The sequence below is a fragment of the Aquarana catesbeiana genome, linkage group LG01 (genome assembly GCF_042186555.1).
Source record: "Aquarana catesbeiana isolate 2022-GZ linkage group LG01, ASM4218655v1, whole genome shotgun sequence".
NCBI lineage: Eukaryota > Metazoa > Chordata > Amphibia > Anura > Ranidae > Aquarana > Aquarana catesbeiana.
The window spans coordinates 869,113,547-869,134,851 of record NC_133324.1 but is presented as its reverse complement, the minus strand read 5'-3'; the positions used below and the strand labels follow the sequence as shown (position 1 = coordinate 869,134,851).

Sequence of the window (21,305 nt, the reverse complement as noted above, 5' to 3'; positions counted from 1 at the left end):
AAGGGTGCAGGAATCGGATCGCATGGGTGTTCACACCCATGCGATCCGATTCCAGTGTGGACCAAATAAAGGGTCCTGTACCATTTTGGTGCAAATGCAATATGATTTAGGGCCAGTTCCCACTGCTGCGGTGTCCGAGATCGGATGTGATTCGCACCGCAGTGCAAAATCACATCCGATCTCTGTGCGATGCGATTTCAGCCATACAGATAGTATTGCTAAATTTGCATTGCCCTCGGACCAAACTCTTACAGGACCCTTTTTTTGGTCCACAGCAGAATCGGATTGCATGTGTGTTCACACCCATGCGATTCGATTACTGTCCGAGTTTGCAGATTGCACTGCGATATGCGAACTGATTTGGGGGTGTTAACTTTTAGGCCCAGTTCACACTTGTGCGATGCCGGACATCGCACAGGCATCGCATGTTATTTGCAGCACACTGCCATTCACATTACATGTGATGTCTGTGCGGTGCGATATCAGCTGTACAGATAGTATGGCTGATATCGCACCGCATTCGGTGCAAACACGCACAGGACCCTTTTTTCTGTTCGGACCAGAATCGGATCGCATGTGTGTTCACACATATGCGATCCGATTCATGTCCGAACTGTCAGTTCGCAGTGCGATATGCAAGCTGATCTGGGGGTGTCCTTAACAATGTATTGACACTCCCCAGCGATTAGCATATGGCAGTGTGAACTGACATGCGAGTCGGTGCGATGCGGGAACCCGCAGTGGATTCGCAGTGTTCTCGCATCGCACCAGTTTATCAATTTTTATGTTTATCTATAATGAAATATATTTTATTTTAATTTATTAATAAATATTTATATTTGTATACTTTATTAAAATTATTTTTTTAATGATTATAAATGTATTTTGCATTTATATGAATGGTGTATAGCTGCAATACATATGTGCATTACATTCATTTACTATACACCATTCACATTTAAATAGGGACATGTATGATCTTTAAATATTGATAAAAACAATGTTTTTTTTATAATTAGGTTAATGTATATTGTGTAGGGGGAATTTATCTTTATTATTTTATTAATATGTTGGGGAATAATGTGTGCTGATTTGTGTTAAACTTTTGTATTTTATGGTTCCTCATACTGTAATCCCGCTACATCACACGAGATTACAGTGAGAGGAGCCATTCTCAGGAGTTCCCGGCGTTTGTAGATCGCTCCTCAACTCAACATGAGAAGCGATCTACACACTTTCATAAACAGGCACTCAGAGGAGAGCGATCTCCTCTGAGAATGCCTGAGAACTGAAAAGCGGTATTTTACCGCACTTTCATAAAAGGACACCTCAGTCACTTCTCTGCCCCAACCTCTGATTTGACAGTGACTTTCTCCCTGGCAACCTGACTGACTACCACTTCCATTTGTAGGTATTTGTTGTTACTTGCATTTTAAAAATACAATAAAGCAGAGTTCTACACACAAACATTTTTTTTAAAGTCAGCAGCTACAAACACTGTAGCTGCTGATTTTAATAAGGACACTTACCTGTCCAGGGAGCCCGCGATGTCGCTCCCCCGAGGCATATCCGTCCATCGGGTCAGGTGCAGACGCCGCCATTCTAACTAAATGAAATCAGCAGTGGAGCCTTGCGGCTTCACAGCCGGTTTCGTACTGTGCATGCGCGAGTGGTTTTGTCAATGGCCATCTTGTCTTCTGGGATACACATAGCTCCCAGAAGACAGCGGGGGGGGGCTTGCCGCAGAAGAGGACATGATGTTCTGCGCGCGGCCCGGCTGCACCCGAGGTACACTTGGTACTTCAGAAAAAGGTACTTTTAGAGGGGGGAAAAAAAAATGTTTATCCAAAAATGAGGGGTGGTCTTAAGTTTGAGACCACCTTTCAAAACTGGGTGGAACTCCGCTTTTAAATTTAAATTTTTTTTATTTTTTATAAAAACCTAACCGAAAACACATGTTGATTGTTATTCTGCTTCTGTTCAGTTTTAAACCGGTTTCTATGCATTTATCTACAATAGATGGGCAGTGCTTTGGCAAGCAATTGGCTTTTTAACATGAGCCCTGGGCTCAGACTTCTGTTCCCACCAGACGTTTTTATTGTACTTTGTCTATTGTCTTTTTGTTGTTAGTTCTGCTCCTTGGACTACTCCTGACCCCACCAAAGTAACTCCCACTACCACTTATCTTGTATTGACCAGAGATGCATGTTTATTCCCTTGGCGGACACTACAGCTCTGGATCTATATAAAGCTGGGAATACACTAGTAGAACTTTTTGTTTCACATTTTTCATTGTAAGAATATTATGGGAACTTTTTTTTTTTTTCTAGTCATTAGTAGTGAAATCAACATTTCTTTTTGAGCGCAGTGTTGAGAAAATTCAGAGGAGCAGAATGGAAAATTTCTTTTTAATGTACAAATTTCTAAAAGTTGATCGTGTTTTTGTTCAGTAAAGTCCATTCATTCCAAAATCGAATGTTAAAAGCAAACAAAATCTTTTGAAAGACATTTGAATGTTCCATACAAATTTCTGTTAGAATTCTATTCGTGTTTACCCAGCTTAAAGTGATTGTAAAGTCTTCTTTGTTATTTTTATAGGGAAAAAAAAAACATGTTATACTTTGTTGCAGTGGATTTGCACAGAGTGGCCCAGATCTTCCTCTTCTCAGGTCCCTCTTCTGTGCTCCTGGCCCCTCCCTCCTGTTCAGTGCCCCCACAGCAAGCAGCTTGCTATGGGGGCACCCGAGCTGAGTCACAGCTGCCTGTGTCAATGCAGACACGGAACCCCGACCCCGCCCCCTCTCCACTGATTGGCTAGCTGACTTTGACAGCAGCAGCACCCAATGGTGCCACTGCTGTATCTCAGCCAATCCGGGAGAATCTCGGATGGCTGAGACACTCATGGACATCGCTGGACAGAGGGGAACCCCAGGTAAGTGTTAGGGGGGCTGAAGCAAACAGAAGGCTTTTTTAGCTTGATGCATAAAGATAAGAAAACCTTCTGCCTTTACAACCCCTTTAACTATTCTACTGGATGTGACTTTAATATTTTCACATTCTTGTTCCTCCATAGTCTCACTATTGTGTTAAATAACCGAGGAGGAAAAAGAGTGTATGTATGGATGTGTGTGTAGGTATATGTGTGTGTGTGTGTGTGTGTGTGTGTGTATATATATATATATATATATATATATATATATATATATATATATATATATATATATATATATATATATATATTTCTCATTTTTGATCAAATGCAGTTTTGTGGTCTAGAGATACATGATGCATTCTCCAAAATATAGACACAGCCATATACAAATAGACTGACATGAAATACAAATATACCAAATGGGCAATGCATACGGTGATCATACATGATAATATATTTACACACAAATGGATGCATGCTGGATATGGAGAATAAAAGCCGAACTGTCTTGGCAACCCATAAAATAAGAACTGTACGTGTTTTGTGAATCACGGTCACTCATCAGGAGTATGGATGCAAAAATTCAACAAGTACAGAAAAATTGAGTATATGAATACAGTATGCCCTTCCAAAAAAGGGGGGGGGGGGGAACATTTAAAAAAAAAAAAAAATTCTCTAAAAAAATCTAAAATCTGATTATTACAAATCAGCTCGAGGAAATATATTGACTCAAGTGGGGATTAAGGAATGAAAGAAGGGGTCCCAAGCATAGTAGCGGGTCCAGCACTGAGGCAAGAAAAACCCAAACCAGATCAAGGGAACCGCCAAATAGCAGGCCAGGTTATCACAGTGCAATCCATAAGAGGATGGATGATGTGTTCACAACGAACTGCATCACTCTGGAAAAAATTGTGTAATAATTAATTTATATGTGAAATAATGTAAAATGAAAAGGGCGTGGTAAATGGTGATGGGTGGATTCCCCCCACCCCTTTTTTTTTTTTTGTAGGGCATACTGTTTTTATATACTTGCTTTTTTTGTACTTGCAGTGAATTTTTGCATCCATACTCCTGATGAGTGAACGCGATTCACAAAATATTTATAATATTTTATATTTATATTTCCAATTTTATGGGATGCCAAGACAGTTCAGCTTTTATTCTCCATATCCAGAATACATCCATTTGTGTGTGTGTGTGTATATAATTATATGTATGATCACCATATGTATTTCATATGTCCATATGTATGTTTGCATTTAATGTCAGCCTATTTGTATATGGTTGTGTCTCTATTTTGGAAACTGTATCATGTATCTCTAGACCACAGAACTGCACTTCCAGACTAAGTAATTGGGGTGGAGTTTTATTTTTTTTTTGGGTGTTTCTTGGGCATAATTAACTTTTTTTTTCCTAGATATTCCATATAAGATGGCATATCTTCACTTTTTGAGTTCAGTTTCAATTTAACGTGGAATTGCACTCCATTGCTGGTGCCCAGGTTTTTGCCATAATATGCAAGCTTTGCACATTATGGCAGACTTGCCTGCCAAAGCCACCACACTTCAGTATTGTGATGGGCGGTATGTCCCATGTTGTACCCCTGCTGCTGCTTACCTCTTTGCCCTGTTATCTTCCGGGTCCAGTCATATTTCCATGCATGCGCACAGGAGTTTATTCATACCAGCAGATGCCGGGATTGTAAACTGCGTTGTGCATGTGCGGCTCAGTATACGTTAACCAAAAACATTGCTGGCAGGCAAGTAGAGCTGCATGATCGTTAAAGAATCAAGATCGCGAATCTAGCCCCCCTCATCTTAAAACAGCATTTCATCGATTCAGTGCTCACTGCTGACAGCTGTCATAAAAAAAAAAAAAAAAAACAGGCAGCCTGCCAAGTTAATCACAACATCTTAGGCAGAGATACAGAGAAACATTGTAACTATTTTCTTCAGAAGGAACATGCACCCATTTAGTGCATTTTTTTGCACGTAGGGAAACTCATAATCAAAGGGCTGCCCGAAATGTGACATGCGGAAACACGCGCACACTCTATCGCACCTGCATAGTCTTCACGTGGCACAGACTGCAACAGAAACCGAAGATTCTTCCTACATTATCCCAAAAAATGAGTAGTTTGCTCCAGAGCAATGGGCTGCGCTGTGGCACAAATGTCCACTAATTTCTATGTGGGTAAGGTTACCTTAGATGACAGGATTATTTTAATGTGTAGTGACATTGTAAAAAATTCAGTAATCCACAGCAACTAATCAGGATTTCGATCCGCCATATACTGGTTGATTTTTCAGAAGATTTGTCAGTGATATGATGAGAATTTTGGCGAGCTGATTAATGATTGCGATTTTCGAGGTACAGAAAAACATTTGCTGGTGATCAATAGAAAATAGAGATATTAGTCAAATTGATTGTCGAACTTGTTGAAAATTTATTCTCTGCAGTCATTCGTTTCCAAGAAATGTAATCAATACAAATGATCGTTTACAGGGCGGTTTACAGTGTAAAGGATATCCGCTTCCGTTCAAAGCGCAAATGATCGTAAAAGGCCATTGTCGTACAGGACACATAAATCCACCACAAAATGTAAGTCACTAGCAATTTGTTATGATGCCAATAAATATGCATTGAATTGTCTTAGAGATTGGCCGGAGTTTTCTGTAAAAAAAAAAAAAAAAAAAAAAAAAAAAATTATTAATCGCTGTATATTATTGCACTTTTTCAGACATCCTGTACGCTCCATCGGTGCTGCTTCTATGATTAGAGGCTCTGGCTGCAAACCGCACAAAGTGGTTTTGTGCAACATATTTCTTTCTTTTTTTATGGCTACTGTTAAATGCAGCCTGAGATTATTGGAAGCAGCACAGAGCCCCCCGTTCACATCTTTGTGGGATGCTGCAATTCTTTACTGCATGCACATTAACATGGTATTTTGGGCATTCAGGTAGGTTGCACTATGGCAGCCCATTAGTTTTGCATGTGCATTGTGCTCCGCTGCAGTACGGGCACTTTGCCAGCTATTATAGTTGTGCATTAACCTATGTTAGAGAAACACATGAAACCGTGCGATGGGTGGCGGCACCATCAATGCAGTGAACCACCTGTGCCTTAAGCTTGGTTCACACATACAGCCGTGACTATGTGTGGGTGCATTTATGCGCTTTGCATGTAGGGCAGCCTATTCATGCCAATGGGTTGCCTATGCACAATAAATGCAGAAAAGAAGCCCCTTACTCTTTTTTTTCTAAAACGCCTCGCCAAACCACTTGGTGCTATGTCACCATACGGTGTGGTGTGCGCAAAAATGCATGTGAATGAGTAAGTAGGTATAATTTTATTTATTACAGGTACTTTATATAGTGCCATCAGTTTACGCAGCACTTTACACACATGTATATTCACATCAGTCCTTGCCCTCAAGGCGCAATCCTAAGGTCCCTAACACGTTCATATATACACATACTAGGGCCAATTAACCTACCAGCATGTCTTTAGAGTATGGAAGGAAACCTTTACTTAAAGTGGTTGTAAAGTCAGAAGGTTTTTTATCTTCATGCATTCTATGTATGAAGATAAACCTTCTGTGTGCATCAGCCCCCCTAATACTTATGAGTCCCCTCTCTAGCCAGCGATGTCCACGAGTGCCTCGACTGTCCGATACTCTTCCTCCTGATTGACTGAGACACAGCAGTGGTGCCATTGGCTTCTGCTGCTGTCAGTTAGCCAATCAGGAGAGAGGGGATGGGGCCGGGCCACGGCTCCATATCTGAATGGACTTGAAGCTGCGGCTCAGCTCGGGTGCCCCCATGGCAAGCTGTGGGGCACTCAGCAGGGAGGGAGGGGCCAGGAGCATCGAAGAGGGCCCCCGAGAGGAGGAGGATCTGGGCTGCTCTGTGCAAAACCACTATACAGAGCAGGTAAGTATAACATGTTACTTTTTAAAGCAAAAAAAAAAATAAGACTTTAGTATCACTTTAAGATTAAGAAACCATGGAACTCTGATACAGGACTGTATGTTTCTGTGCGTGTTGGCGAAAGCATGTTATTTTGTGTGCATTCCTGACATGCATGGATGTGAACCTAGCCTTACAGTGTGCTGTTATAAAAATGGCTACATGTCCCATTTTAAGTGCATTGGCAACCCATTCAAAATTAATAAGCTGCATATGCTGCCTTAAAAGGGAATTTGACCTAAAGCAAAGGCTCAATCAGTAAAACATTGGCTGGTGTTGGAGGCCAAAAACCATGGCAGTGATGTTTTATGTAAGTATGTGCTCCTTATTTCTAGCTGCTGTCGGGATAGACGGGCTTGCTTCTAGGTTTTAATATATCCATTTGGCCGAGTCTTTACAGCTAGCAAAAATTATCCTGGTGCATCTGGGCGGCCGTGAAAAAAGCTGCTGATCTTTTAATCCTCCACATTAATTTTAGTTACTGTTGTAAACTAATCGTGCTCCCCTTCTGTGTCAGACATTTGTCTCCAGCATTCAAAAAAAACTTGGGTCAGGCTTCAAATATTTCCCATGCAAAGCCAGAGAGGTTAACTTTCTCTGCATCTTAATCTTTGGCAGCCCCACACAAGCTTGATAATGGCGTGTTGGTGAAGGTTGAAGGGTTGCTTTTTATATTTTCCTTTTGGGACAGTCTGAGCCCAGAGTGTGCCACTTATTGATATGATTTTGTGAAAGGTGTTGTATATCTTGATCTAGGGCTGCCTTTTTCGAATGGGGGTGCCTTCAGGTTTCTTCAGGGGTGCCTTGGTAAAATGCCTATAAATTGTGAACAATCCAGGGGATGGATCAAGCCTACCCCTCTACATCAGCACTGGAGTCACTGTGGTTTTTAAATTGGGGTGCTTCGAGATTTGTGCAAGATTTTAAAGGGTGCCTTGACTGAAAAAAGGTTAAAAAGCACTGATCTAGGGTACTAGTTAAACGAAACCGTGACGAAGTTCGATTGTGTCTCTCTCTCCCCAATCCACTACTGGTCTGCACTAACACTGGGCAAATGTTCCTGGGCACACTTAACATTATCAGCTCTGTTAACCAGACCACAATGTTTCTGTGCTATGGTACAATATGCACTGAAGTGAACTGTGCCCAGGATCACATCTTCCAACAGGTCCTGGTCACGGTTCAGAACCCTCGCACTACAAAAATGAACTGGACCAAGAAGGTGAACTTTACCTGGGATTGGTTAAAACTACCAGTGTGAGTGCACCTTTTATGTCTTGGGGTCATCCAAAACAGCACCCCCCACCCCCCCATCCAAAACAGCACCCCTCACCCCCCCCCATCCAAAACAGCACCCCTCACCCCCCCCATCCAAAACAGCACCCCCCACTCCCCCCATCCAAAACAGCACCCCCCACCCCCCCTCATCCAAAACAGCACCCCCTACCCCCTCATCCAAAACAGCACTCGCCCCCCCCATCCAAAACAGCACCCGCCCCTCGTGGAAGACACAGGCGGCAAACATGTAACAACCTCCCCCCCACCTGAGTGGCTGCCTTACCTTGAGAAGGAAGGGCCGGGCCGCTCCAGCGAACACGCAGGACCCAGTCTCCTTCCGGCCGAATAGATACAGGAAGTGAGTCCTGAGACAGGATTGGCCAGGGAGTCCTTAGCCTCCTAGTTTGTTTCAGTGGAAGAAATCGTGCCCCATCATTGACGTCAGTGGGAGGAATCGTGCCCCATCGTTGGCGTCAGTGGGAGGAATCGTGCCCCATCGTTGGCGTCAGTGGGAGGAATCGTGCCCCATCGTTGGCGTCAGCGGGAGGAATCGTGCCCCATCGTTGGCGTCAGCGGGAGGAATCGTGCCCCATCATTGGCGTCAGCGGGAGGAATCGTGCCCCATCATTGGCATCAGCGGGAGGAGTCCTTAGACTCCCTGGCCAATGGGGGCTTCCTTATTGGCTGGGAGGAGAATGAGGAAGGATAGTGAATATTCATTCGCTAGTGTCAGACCTGGGTGGGCTCGTAGCGCAATGCTCTGCGCCCTGAGCCCACCCTATTTTGAAGCCTATTAGAGCCTCTGGCTCTAATCAGGTACTTCAAAAAAAAAACACCCCCTCCGCATTGCAATCCGTGCGCCCGGCGTCCTATAAGGGCTCTGGGTCCAAAGACATAAACAGTGTCGGTAAACCACTCCACGCCCCGCTGCTACCTCACAGGAGGTAATTGACGGCAGCAGGGTTCTATTAAAGCAGGGAGTGGTGCTGGAGACAGAAGAAAGCACTGGAGTGGTGACAGGAGCCAGGTAAGTGATTAGGAATAGGGATGTGGGACAGGTAGTGAGGCTTTGTCAATTTTAACTTTTTAATTATTTTTAATCCTTAGCCTCATGCACACTGGACGTTTTTGGACGTTTTTACAGCAGCTGTTTTTGGCTTTTGGCTACAGTCAATAAACTCCCCATCATGTTATCCTATGTGTCCATGCACACATACGCTGTTATCAGCAGTTTTTGGCTGGGGTGTTTTTTGGCTTTAAAAAAAAACAAAACTAGTGGGTTCTGAGAGGAGTTCTTCAGCTATAAAAACGCTCTAACGTCAAATGCTGATCAATGCGGCTCACCAGCGTCTTTTAATGTTTTTGATCCATTTGGGAAAAAAAAGAAATAAAAAAAAAAAAAGCTAAAAACCGCTATTGCAAAAACATTAAACATTGTAAAACTCACTGCAAAGCTACTGGTGTTTTTAGAACGTTATTTTAACATCCAATGTGCATGAGGCATTATGCTGCTAGCAACAGTAACTGGATGGGAAGGTATATTTACTTTTTGTTAAACTTTTGGCTTTTACATTTCTTCAGTTGCTTCCTGGTTTCTGGCCTAGGCCAAAATTATGTCATACATCCCAGAAGTGTTGATGGGCATTTTTTCTTTCTTTTTTTTTTTTTTTATTTATATCTGGAAAAGGGGCTTTCTCAACTAAGGACACCTTCCTGCCTGGGCTAAGGGCAGATGAATTTCAGGAAGTAAATGCTACATGAATGATCTGCTCTTACTCTAGATCAGGGGTCTTCAAACTTTCTAAACAAAGGGCCAGTTTACTGTCCTTCAGACTTTAAGGGGGCTGGACTGTAGCTATTGGGGGTAGAAAAGATCCAGACGTCAGTGGGGGGGGGGGAATAATGCCTCCTAGTTTGTTTCAGTGGAAGAAATTGTGCCCCATCATTGGCATCAGTGGGAGGAATCGTGCCCCGTCAGCGGGAGGAATCGTGCCCCATCGTTGGTGTCAGTTGGAGGAATCGTGCCCCATCGTTGGCGTCAGCTGGAGGAATCGTGCCCCATCGTTGGCGTCAGCTGGAGGAATCGTGCCCCATCGTTGGCGTCAGCGGGAGGAATCGTGCCCCATCGTTGGCGTCAGCGGGAGGAATCGTGCCCCATCATTGGCGTCAGCGGGAGGAACCGTGCCCCATCATTGGCGTCAGCGGGAGGAACCGTGCCCCATCATTGGTGTCAGTGGGAGGAATCGTGCCCCATCATTGGCGTCAGTGGGAGGAATCGTGCCCCATCATTGGCGTCAGTGGGAAGAATTGTGCCCCGTGATTGGCGTCAGTGGGAAGAATTGTGCCCCGTGATTGGCGTCAGTGGGAAGAATTGTGCCCCGTGATTGGCGTCAGTGGGAAGAATTGTGCCCCGTGATTGGCGTCAGTGGGAAGAATTGTGCCCCGTGATTGGCGTCAGTGGGAAGAATTGTGCCCCGTGATTGGCGTCAGTGGGAAGAATTGTGCCCCGTGATTGGCGTCAGTGGGAAGAATTGTGCCCCGTGATTGGCGTCAGTGGGAAGAATTGTGCCCCGTGATTGGCGTCAGTGGGAAGAATTGTGCCCCGTGATTGGCGTCAGTGGGAAGAATTGTGCCCCGTGATTGGCGTCAGTGGGAAGAATTGTGCCCCGTGATTGGCGTCAGTGGGAAGAATCGTGCCCCATGATTGGCGTCAGTGAGAAGAATTGTGCCCCAATGGCCGAGTAAAAGCAAAAGGCCGCAGTTTGGAAACTACTGCTCTAGATGGTCACTGCTGCACATGCTAGGGGGATGGTTGTTGTGATTGCTCAACAAAATAAAGCATTGAGACATGGGTGGGTGAGTTTTGAATGTGAAAAAAAAAAAAAAAAATGAAATAGCGTTTTCAGTTTGTGGTGCTTAGATACAGTTCCGCTTTAATGCAGAGAATAAATGAAGGTAAAAATGTTTAGTAGTGCAGTGGATTTGCACAGAGCAGCCCCAATCCTCCTCTTCTCGGGTCCATCTTCGGTGCTCCTCTCTCCTGCTGAGTGCCCCCACAGCAAGCAGCTTGCTATGGGGGGCACCCGAGCTGCAGCTCAGTGTGTCAATTCAGACATGGAGCCGCCCCCTTTCTCTCCTCATTGGCTCACTGACTTTGACAGCAGTGGGAGCCATTGGCACTGCGCTACTGTCTCAGCCAATGAGGAGGGAGAGGACAGCCGAGTCTCTCCTGCAACATCGCTGAATAGAAATGGGGCTCAGGTAAGTATTGGGGCTGTTGAGAGGAGGCTGCTGCACACAGACGCCTTTTTACCTTGATGCATAGAATGCATTAAAAGAAAAAAACCTTCTGCCTTTACAATCAGTTTAATGACTACCTTTAAAAATAAGTTGGCATTTGCAGCTTTCATATTTCTATCCTGTATGCTGGATTACATTACCTTCACATATTGTTTTTTTTTCTTTTCTTTAATAGGGTCTTCTGTAAATTAAAATGTGCAGTATTCTCAGTATACTATTGTTCTGTTATCGGTAATCTGCTTTTAGTGTAGTCTGCTGGGATTAGTTTGACAGCTCATACGTGACATGCACACTACAAATTTCTAAAAAGCATCTGTTTTCTACGCAATATTTTTTTTTTCCTTGACTCCCTAGGCTGGCCATACAGGCTGGTTGAATGAAAAAAAAAAAAAAGAACCAGCGGGATTGATTGACTGACAGTGTATTGTGATGTGGGGAAGGCTCCCTGCCATAAAAAATACAATATCCCAGCAGGAGGATTCCCCCATCCACCTCCAATGTATGTATAAGGGGAATCCTCCCACTGTGATGCTGTGTTTTTATTGGCGGGGAGCGGGGACCCTTCCCCACCATCACAATACACTGATCAGTGCTGCCTGCTATACCCGACGGGACTGATGGTTCAGGAAAAATCTGACAGGCTGTACACAAGTTGATTGATCGACTTATGTATAACCAACTTGCCCATGCAATCGAGTCCCTGTTGAACCGGTCGAATATGTATCCATATATGGCTCCACTTACACTTTAACTCAGTTTTCACCTATATCCAGGTAGCTTTGAGGAGCATGACTTTTTTTTTTTTTTTTTTTCTAGCACTGCAGGAAGATGGTGCAGTACTGAGCAATATATGGTACACGGATTTTGACCAATGCAGATCTCTTAATGTAAGGTTGAAATGCACATTTCCTGCTTTACCTACCAAATAATTTCACATTTTCTCCAGCCTTTATGATGCACATAGCCCCGCTGGTCAGCAATATCACTACTATGCTTTGGTCATCTGCCTGCTCGTTGAAGAGAGTAGATGGTGCTAATTCATTGGCTATTGAACAGGCTAAGGCTCCATTCACACTTGAGCGTTTTGTTGCTCGGTTTCCAAAGGGTGACAGCGCTCAAGTTAAAAAATCCCATTATTCTGAATGGAATACTTCACACATTAGCGCTGAGTCTTCTGGTTCATGAAACTTGAAAAAGTATGTGAGCTTATTTTGGGGCAGAATAGTTCATGGCCCATAGACGTTAATGGGAGCCTGTTTTTTAATGGTAACCGTGTTTATGCACATTTTTCAGGCACTCCCAATTATAAGTCCATGAGGCAAAAAAAAAAAAAAAGCTAGATTCTTCTCTGGTACTAGTCACCTCTAGATCCTCTAAAATCCAGTGTCTACCCTCACACCTTGTGTGGTGGACCTGAAGGTAGAGAAGGGGTACAGGAAGTTAGATTACTAAACCAGGAAAAAAGCAGGTCATCCACCTGGCTGCACATTTTAGAAAAGGAGTGCAAATAAGTCTGGCTGCACAGCAACTTCGTTGGCAGGTAAAACATTAACTTTGTATTTAGCAGAGTGCCACCTAAAGCTATGCTGAACTCCGAGATACAAGTTAACTTGCTCAATAAGTGCATGTAAACTTTAAAGCCTAACATTTTTTACGACATTTCATCATTTAATGGAAATGTACGTTTTTTTTTTGTTTTTTTTTTTTACATTGTATGACGACATGAGTCCATGCCAACTGAAGGCGGCATCGTAATCCTAATCGGTAAAGGTGCATGCGTCCTATCATGCAGTGGGAATTGTAGTTGTAGATCTGAGTGCACCGGTCAGACTTGGGAGTCTTATGCCGCGTATACACGGTCGGACTTTTCGTCTACAAAAGTCCGACAGCCTGTCCGACAGACTTTCGGCAGACTTTCTTACGAGCGGACTTGCCTACATACGATCACACAAAAGTCTGACACATTCGTACGTGATGACGTACACCGGACTAAAATAAGGAAGTTGATGGCCAGTAGCTGCCCTAGCGTGGGTTTTTGACCGTCGGACTAGCACACAGACGAGCGGATTTCTGTGTCCGGCGTAGTTACGACGTAAAAATTTGAAGCATGATTCAAATCTAAAGTCCGTCAGATTTGAGGCTGGAAAAGTCTGCTGGAAGTCTGGGGAAGCCCACACACGATCGGATTGTCAGCCAGCTTTAGTCCGTCGGCGTCCATCGGACTTTTGTAGCTGAAAAGTCAGACCGTGTGTATGCGGCATTAGTTGCTGAGTCTTCCCACTACAGCAAGCTGAATAAACAGAAGTCACGAGACCAGCGGCTGGGGGAATAGCAGGCCTAGTGGCTCCCGTTCTTGATATAAGGCTGGCATAGCCCTTTTTTGGAATCCCTGCAGCATGGATTTCTGAGTGGGAGTACAACTGCATTTACAAAGAAAAATACCTTTTCAAATGGGTCCTGCCTGGAGTTGAGCTTTAAAGGAAGTAAATTGGGCATGCTGCAAATTAACATTGTGTTTTTTGTATATATTATCCGAGTGACCTGCGACTGCAGTCTGAAGATGGAGATGACACCCTGAGGGAAACTGGATAGTGCTTACACCTTTAGACTAAACTCTGACCTTAGGCTAAAGTCGTTGGAATATCTGGTATCAACCAAAAATAGTGCCGGATATTGGATATAGCTCCTCAGGAGACCTCCTAATTGCCTTTAGAGTTGGTACACTATGGGTCTGTCAGTTTCTTCTTCTTCTGCTCAGTTTGTGGACGATTTGATTCTATTGTATAGCAAAATGTTATTGTGTAAGGTGTGTTTTTTTTTTTTTTTTTTTTTTTTTGTGGAGGATTCTTCCTACTACTTATTCGGCATCCTCAGCAAGTGAGAACGTTGCAGTTAAAAAATGCAATGCATTGAGCATTTCTGAAGATTGCAAATCCTCTGTAGTACTTGGGTTTACATATTCATTTTACATTAAGGTCATAGAAACACTATCAGGTTCAATGATGTGTAGTGCAAACTGATTTCCAACATGATTTAAACTGATACTAAACACACACTGTTTAATTTAAATTGTACCTTCTATTTTCTGTATGTGGATGATGGCACTGTCATTATTTTAATTTAAAAAAAAAAAAATCACTTTTTCCTAATCAATATACAGCTGTCACATGACCCAGCTCTTTCCCAGCCTGTCTGCAGGGAAATATAAGCAGGAGGAACTTCTAGTCCTCTGCTACTGGTCACATGTTTAAAAAATAAAAACTAATTTGGAATACAGAGAAAAATAAATAAAAATATTAAATTGTTTTAAATTGTCATATAAATATATTTTTCGCTCCATAAGAAGCACCTGACCATAGGACGCACCTAGATTTTAGAGGAGGAAAACAAGAAAAAAAAATATTCTGAACCAAATGGTCTGTGTAGATATGGGGAAAAAATTACAGTCTTGCAGATTGCGTAATGGATAACCGCCTCTAAAAGTTCCATGTAAAAAAGGTAGTTTATTGAATAATCGGTGTGGTAAACTTGCATAGGATCTGCCAACCCAGTGAGCCAGTCTCTATCCACAAGTCCCAGTGGCTGTGTGACCATGCCTGTCCTCAGATGGAAAGCTCTTGGATGTGTCTTTATGCCTGTCATTGTTACCATTGTAAGTGGTGGTGCGGTAGATCCAGAGACAGTGCATGGATAGGGTGGGGTAAGCCATGCGCCGTCCCGGAGATGGATGTGGAAAACCAGGGGCTGTTGTGGATCTCACCACAGTGACACCACACCGGGCAGGTGCGGTGACTCACGATGACGTCTCTCACTGTGCCGCAGGACAGAGCAGATGCTAATGGAGTGCTTGGAGAGGACAACACAGGGGGGTAGTTTGGTGACGGTATTCTAACGTGGCGGCAAATGGAGGGGGGGGGTAGGCCTGGTCAATATTCGCTCCATAAGACAGACATTTCGCCATTTTTTGAGGGGAAAAATGTGCGTCTTATGGAACGAAAAATACGACGTTTGAAATTAAATCTTTATTTCACGACAATAACATGGTGTGGGTGGATTTCTGCCAGTCACAGGCTGCGTCACGCCACTCATGCTTACCACTGTGTATACACCCACATGTGTGACTCTATAGTCACATGGGCTTCTCAGATATGATCTGGAGGAAATGTTCAGCATAGAAACTCACTGAAAACTGAGCATGTGCAGAGTTGTCATAGCGGCTGTGCAAAATCCCTAGCTGAAATAGGGACATGAACAGACAGAGAGAGCAACGGGGTGAACCAGGTTTTTTTGCAGAAAACGAATCTCAGTGACTGAGTATGGACAATATGCAATACACCATTTGATAGTGTGGTTTTTTTTTTTTGTTTTTTTTTTTTTATGATGTGTGTTTAGTGACACTTTAACATGCATTTTTGAGTTTAATTGCAGTGGAAACCGTAGAAGTATGAATCCAGCATTAGCCCACAACCCCTAAATCTTATATGAGCATTAACATGTTAATTTCCAAGGTCTTTAAATAATTAAATTATGCTCTTCTTTTTTTATTTTTTTTTTTTATTAAAGTATTACCTGGTGTTCCTGCCATGAAGATCCCTATTTGGGCACATTCTGCAGTAGGGTGCCCCTGTCTTCCAATTGTACTCCTACATTATCCCCGTCACAAAGGCTTCGGATTGAGACAAGTGATCTTTTCAACATTTATTACACAGACATGGTCTACTGTTATCTGTATTAGGAAAATCCTCTGAGAAATGACATGCAGTCCATGTGTAGATAGGGAGTGACTGTAGGAGTTGTAACAAGGCAAGAACAAGTAGTCTCCATTTAAAAAAATACACTATTTGTGATGCACAGTACTTCAGCAAACTAAATGTGATTTGGTGTGGGTTGGCATCTACTGTCTGTAATGCTTATGGTCCCAACTGTCACAGGAGCGAAATAACAGCTGTTTCACGTGTTTATATTTGGGCATAGCCATCAACAGGTGATTTGATGCTACGAAGCGTTAACAAATGTTTCGACCACCGCTCATAGACATGCATAACGATGTCCAGACACTCATCTGCTTCCCTTATTTTGAGCGAACGGCCTTGGCTACCGATGGTTCCTGCTGTTGCCCCATAGACATTATATCATCCCCCAATGTTGCTGCAAAGGTTGGACTAGTAGACTGTCATCTGTTTAAGGTTTTCCATAATTTTCCTGCTGCCCCTGATTATCAAGAACGCTCGAGCATTGTGTCCCAGATGTTGACAATATTTGCTATAAAATCAATGTTTTTATTTCTACTGTTCCTCTTTTCTTTTGAGATTTTAAAACAAAAGGAATAGATTTTCCCAAGGGAAATTGCCACATGCAGAGCTTGTTCTGTGTGTCCCAAGAGAACTAAAAACACGAAGACCTTAATATCTCAGGCACACCTCGATCTGTCGTCAATGCCAATCAGATGGAGATTTTCTGCATATGGCCTGGGATTGTCCTAATGTCAGAACATTTTGATCGCAGGATACTGAATTATATTTCCCACACCTTTCTTATGTCTAACGTATATAAACCAGAATTGTGATGTTTTAGTATTTTTGGGGAACTGCAGAGTATGGTACAGCCAAAAAAACACTTGTAAGACTAACAATCATTTATCTAGAATACAAGAGTTAAATTGGATGTGCATTGAGGCCCTAAATATACTGGATTAGTTTAGTGAATAAGGTGATCCTTCTTTATAGGATCACCTTTTGAAGCTTGAGTATGTCCTGCTAAATATAATACTACTTGGTGTGATTGGGTTGCTTGTCCTAATTACTGTTAACACCAAAACTTGGCTTTTTTTTTTCTACTCTACGATATGTAGGCCTCATGGACATGCATGGTTTGAGGTTTAAAATATGCTCTAGAGCAGGGATATGCAATTAGCAGACCTCCAGCTGTTGCAAAACTACAAGGCCCATCATGCCTCTGCCTCTGAGTGTCATGCTTGTGGCTGTCAGAGTCTTGCTATGCCTCATGGGACTTGTAGTTCTGCAACAGATGGAGGTCCACTAATTGCATATCCCTGCTCTAGAGTAAAAACCCAGTGTTTTTTCCCTGGGGTGCTGTGGATGGTACGTACAGCTGGTTAAGTGAATGACCGTATGCATCTGTACTTGGGTATATGCTAATGCACGTATGACATATCCCTCAATGTGGAAATTTTTTGTTCAGGGAATATGCCATATGATTAGAATGTACAAAATATATATATCTATATATATATATCTGTAATAATATGTTTGTAAGCATCAACGTATACCCAAGTACCACCACCACATTAAGCCAGCTTGTTCAGATTAGTACTTTGGAATGGCAGGGACTGTTATGCAACCAACATTAGTAGAAATTTTGCAATGGCAGCAACACTAACCAGACTCTTGTTGTATTTTAGAGCGCCATGGGTTTGGGGGCTGTGGACAATAAACATAGCCTCTAGACATAAAACACAGAACGTGCTTCATCTGTGACCATTTCACTAAACATCTGTATGTAGACTGTTAACAGTATGGGTTGAAGAAATAAAGGATGTATAAGGGATAAAGGTTTTATAAAAGGCTATTTCTCCCCCCCATTGAAGATGTTCCCTCATTTCCTATCTTGGTTGGCAGCATTGCCATCTAGAGAGAAAGGAAAAGTAAACTTCACAAAGATCCATACAGTAGATTTTGGATAGAGCAGGGGAGGATAGAAAATCTGTTCCTTGCTCTAGCCAAAACATATTTTTGGCTGGAGTTGCACTATATGGCTTGTACAAATAGATGAAAAACTGCATCCCGGTAGAAGGGCCCACTTGGAGTAGCAGTGGACTTCCATGACTACTGCAGCCCGAATATTGCTTGCAGCACACAATGCTAGCAACCCTAGTGAAAATTTTACATTGCAATTAAAATTTTTAAAAAATAAAATAAAACCAGTTTGGTGAAAAAGGTGAAGGTTTGCTAACTTCAATCATGTGCAAGCACAAATCTCAAAAAATCACTTTACTAAGTGAAAAGTCTACTCCTTTAGTAAATCAAGCCCACAGAGCAGCTCCATATTGTGCATGGGTGCTTTTACGCTGGAGCGGCCATAAACAGACTGGAATTTGGTTACTTCAGCAGGTACCAGCTGAATTTCAATTGGTTTGTGGCTGTGCCTGCTCAACAGAAATCAATTGGTTGATTGCCTTCTATTGAAGGACACTGGCTGAACGAGCTGGGGTCAGCTTTAGATTGAATTCTTAGTAGTTTTTTTTTTTTTAAGGGTGCTTGGCAAGTGTTTTTGAGGCTTTGATGTGGCATATAAAACACAGGCTTTCATAAGTCTGAGGTCAACAGCAAAGTAAACATGCCCTCATTCACTAAGCAAAGTGTGACCATGCTCTACTCCTTTAGTAAATCAACACCATTGTTTCATTCTTGGTTTTCTGAACATGTTCTCACACAAGCTTCCTTATTACCTTTGGACAGCATCCAGTGTTTCTCCTTTTATCATTACCATCTTAAGGCTCTTTAGTCTTCATGTATATCCATTGTGCTATAAATTATCTACATCTTAATTTAGTTAATTGTTTTATGGGTTGAATCCTTGTTAATATTTCAGTAACAGTTCTCACATCTGTTATAATGCAGCCTTTATTTCCCAAGGAACAGCAGCAGGGTATTTGAGGGTTTTTACATGCAGGTCAACTAAAACGTTGTTTTATAGGGTGCGGAGGTTAGGGTGTCTGATGCTGTAGATCCATCCTGGCCATACGTACTGAGCCAAAGTGCCACATAATATATTTCCTGATCCCCACTGACAGGTACACTGGCTGCTTTTATAACAATAAAAAATGAAAATCTTTGAAATGATTCCAAGTTCATGCCACTATGAATAGCCACAATAAGTCAACTGTGGTACATCAGCTGGAAGAGAGAACGCTGAAGTTAATTTATAATTATTTAACCACCAAAATGTTCATGTGCTCCAGCTCACGTTCCAGTGTAGAGGAGAAGCGGCATTATTAAGTTGATAAAGATCTAAGTAGCTGGCTGCCATTTATTAACAGGTTCAGGTATTAAATGTGTACTAACAAAAAAGTGTCCCTTTTTGCCCATTGCAGACACTTCAGAGAAATGCCATGGATCTGTAAGATGGTTGCTATCGAACCGGAAACTTGGTTAAACTAGTTTTCATATATTAGCCCTATACCACTGGTATGTCCCAATATGTGCAGTGCACATGAGCTCCTGCAGGGAAGGGTGGGAGCAGGGGCCCATTGTGCTATCACTGCACACATTAGAGATTTGTTTCGGGGAGCGCTCCTTGACGCGACTCTTCTATTTGAATCATAGCCGATCCTTTCACTTGCAGAAAGGAGCTACATTTATCCAGCACTACACCTGCCTTCTAAAGGTGGTGGGTGCCTTACCACCATAATGTTGACCAAGTATATATCTAATAGGTACATACTCTGGCCTGCCAACACATCCAGATTAGTGCCAGAGGATGCATAGGCCAGGCTTTCCCTCACCAGTGGAGATAAGCTTAGGCGTCCCCTGAATGCTCTTTTTTTTGTACTCCAGTGAGCTGAAGGAGTGGTCATTCCATGCCCTGCAGCTCACATGAGCTTGTAGGGTAGAGGATAACCTTGCCTGCAGCTCATTGGTGTACAAAAAAAGCAGGAGTTCATGTTGGAGATGAGTTTAGAGGATGTCAAACTCATCTCTACTCACCAGTCTCCACAAACCGTTCCAAATAAAAGGAATTTGTAAAAACAAGTAATAGTCTGCAGTCTAAAGATTTGAGAGATGAGGGTCACATTGGGTGCAAATTAATTGCTGCCGTTGATTGCAGGTAACCCCTCACATAAGTGGCTACATACGATCCACGCCTCTGACCGGACACAGATGGCTTGTGTCCTGGGTTGCCATCCCTGATTGCATACACACTGGGCAATGCATTAAATGTCATGGCTCGAAGTTTTGAGGAAGGAGGCCCAACTTATGATCTTGTGCACAGGCCCAGCGCATTAAGAAAATGCCTTTGCCCTATGTGGACATGTGGGTGTTCACTTTGTATAGAATATTTCATGCTCCCTGTCTCTTGTAGGGGACTTTATGACATCTTTCACACTGAAATGCGGCTAAAACAGCCGCCGGTCATTTTTGCAATGTTTTAACAGCGCTTTTCAGGCTCTAGCAGATCGCTTTTTTTTTTTTTAAGGTCACGTGACAATGGGCAGCGCTTTGGAAGCACTGCCCATACATTTCAATGGGCAGAGGTGTTTTTGGAGCGCTTTTTTCAGCGCTCCAAACACACCCTAAAAATGCAGGCCTTTTTCTAAACCCCCCCCCCTCAGTGTGAAAGCATCCATTCAAATGGAATGGGAGGCAGTTTTCGGGTGCTTTTTTTGGCTCAAGCCCCTGAAAACTGCCTCAGTGTGAAAGGGGTCTATATGTAGAAACTGAGCTCAAGATCCCAGGGTGGAAGGACTAACATTGCTCCAGTTAGGCAATGTGCAGTTATGTTTTATCTGAATATTTTACATATTTTAAATAGATAAAATGAGTGGTGATAAGAATCATCCAAGGATGCTTATATACAACTGGACCTAAATCTGATCTTTTTAACCTGTGATTTTTCAGTCAAGTTTCTGAACAATGCCTTATTCAATCAAATTTCAGTATATAGACTTGTCTTAGTTTTTTTTATATGCTCTGTCAGACTGCTTGTGTATCACAAGTGTCTCTATACTGTTGAGGTAGCTTTACTGTCATTCACTCCTGTTGCAGCCACAATGCTACTCATAGCAAAGCTGTCATTTCTTGGCAAAC

The 21,305-nt window shown here is 42.7% G+C and overlaps 1 protein-coding gene across 8 annotated transcripts in view; it reads left to right on the top strand.

The window, feature by feature from the left end:
* The window catches only part of CPEB2 (cytoplasmic polyadenylation element binding protein 2), a 151,223-nt gene that overhangs the window by 20,757 nt on the left and 109,161 nt on the right, over nucleotides 1-21,305 (top strand). For 4 of the 8 annotated variants that reach the window (XM_073609913.1, XM_073609897.1, XM_073609905.1 and 1 more), the window contains exon 2: nucleotides 5,438-5,533. The exons of the other annotated variants lie outside the window; for them this stretch is intronic. In XM_073609913.1, coding sequence (XP_073466014.1) covers nucleotides 5,438-5,533 — 96 coding nt within the window. The remainder of the gene's footprint in view (nucleotides 1-5,437; nucleotides 5,534-21,305) is intronic. 8 annotated transcript variants of the gene reach the window in all.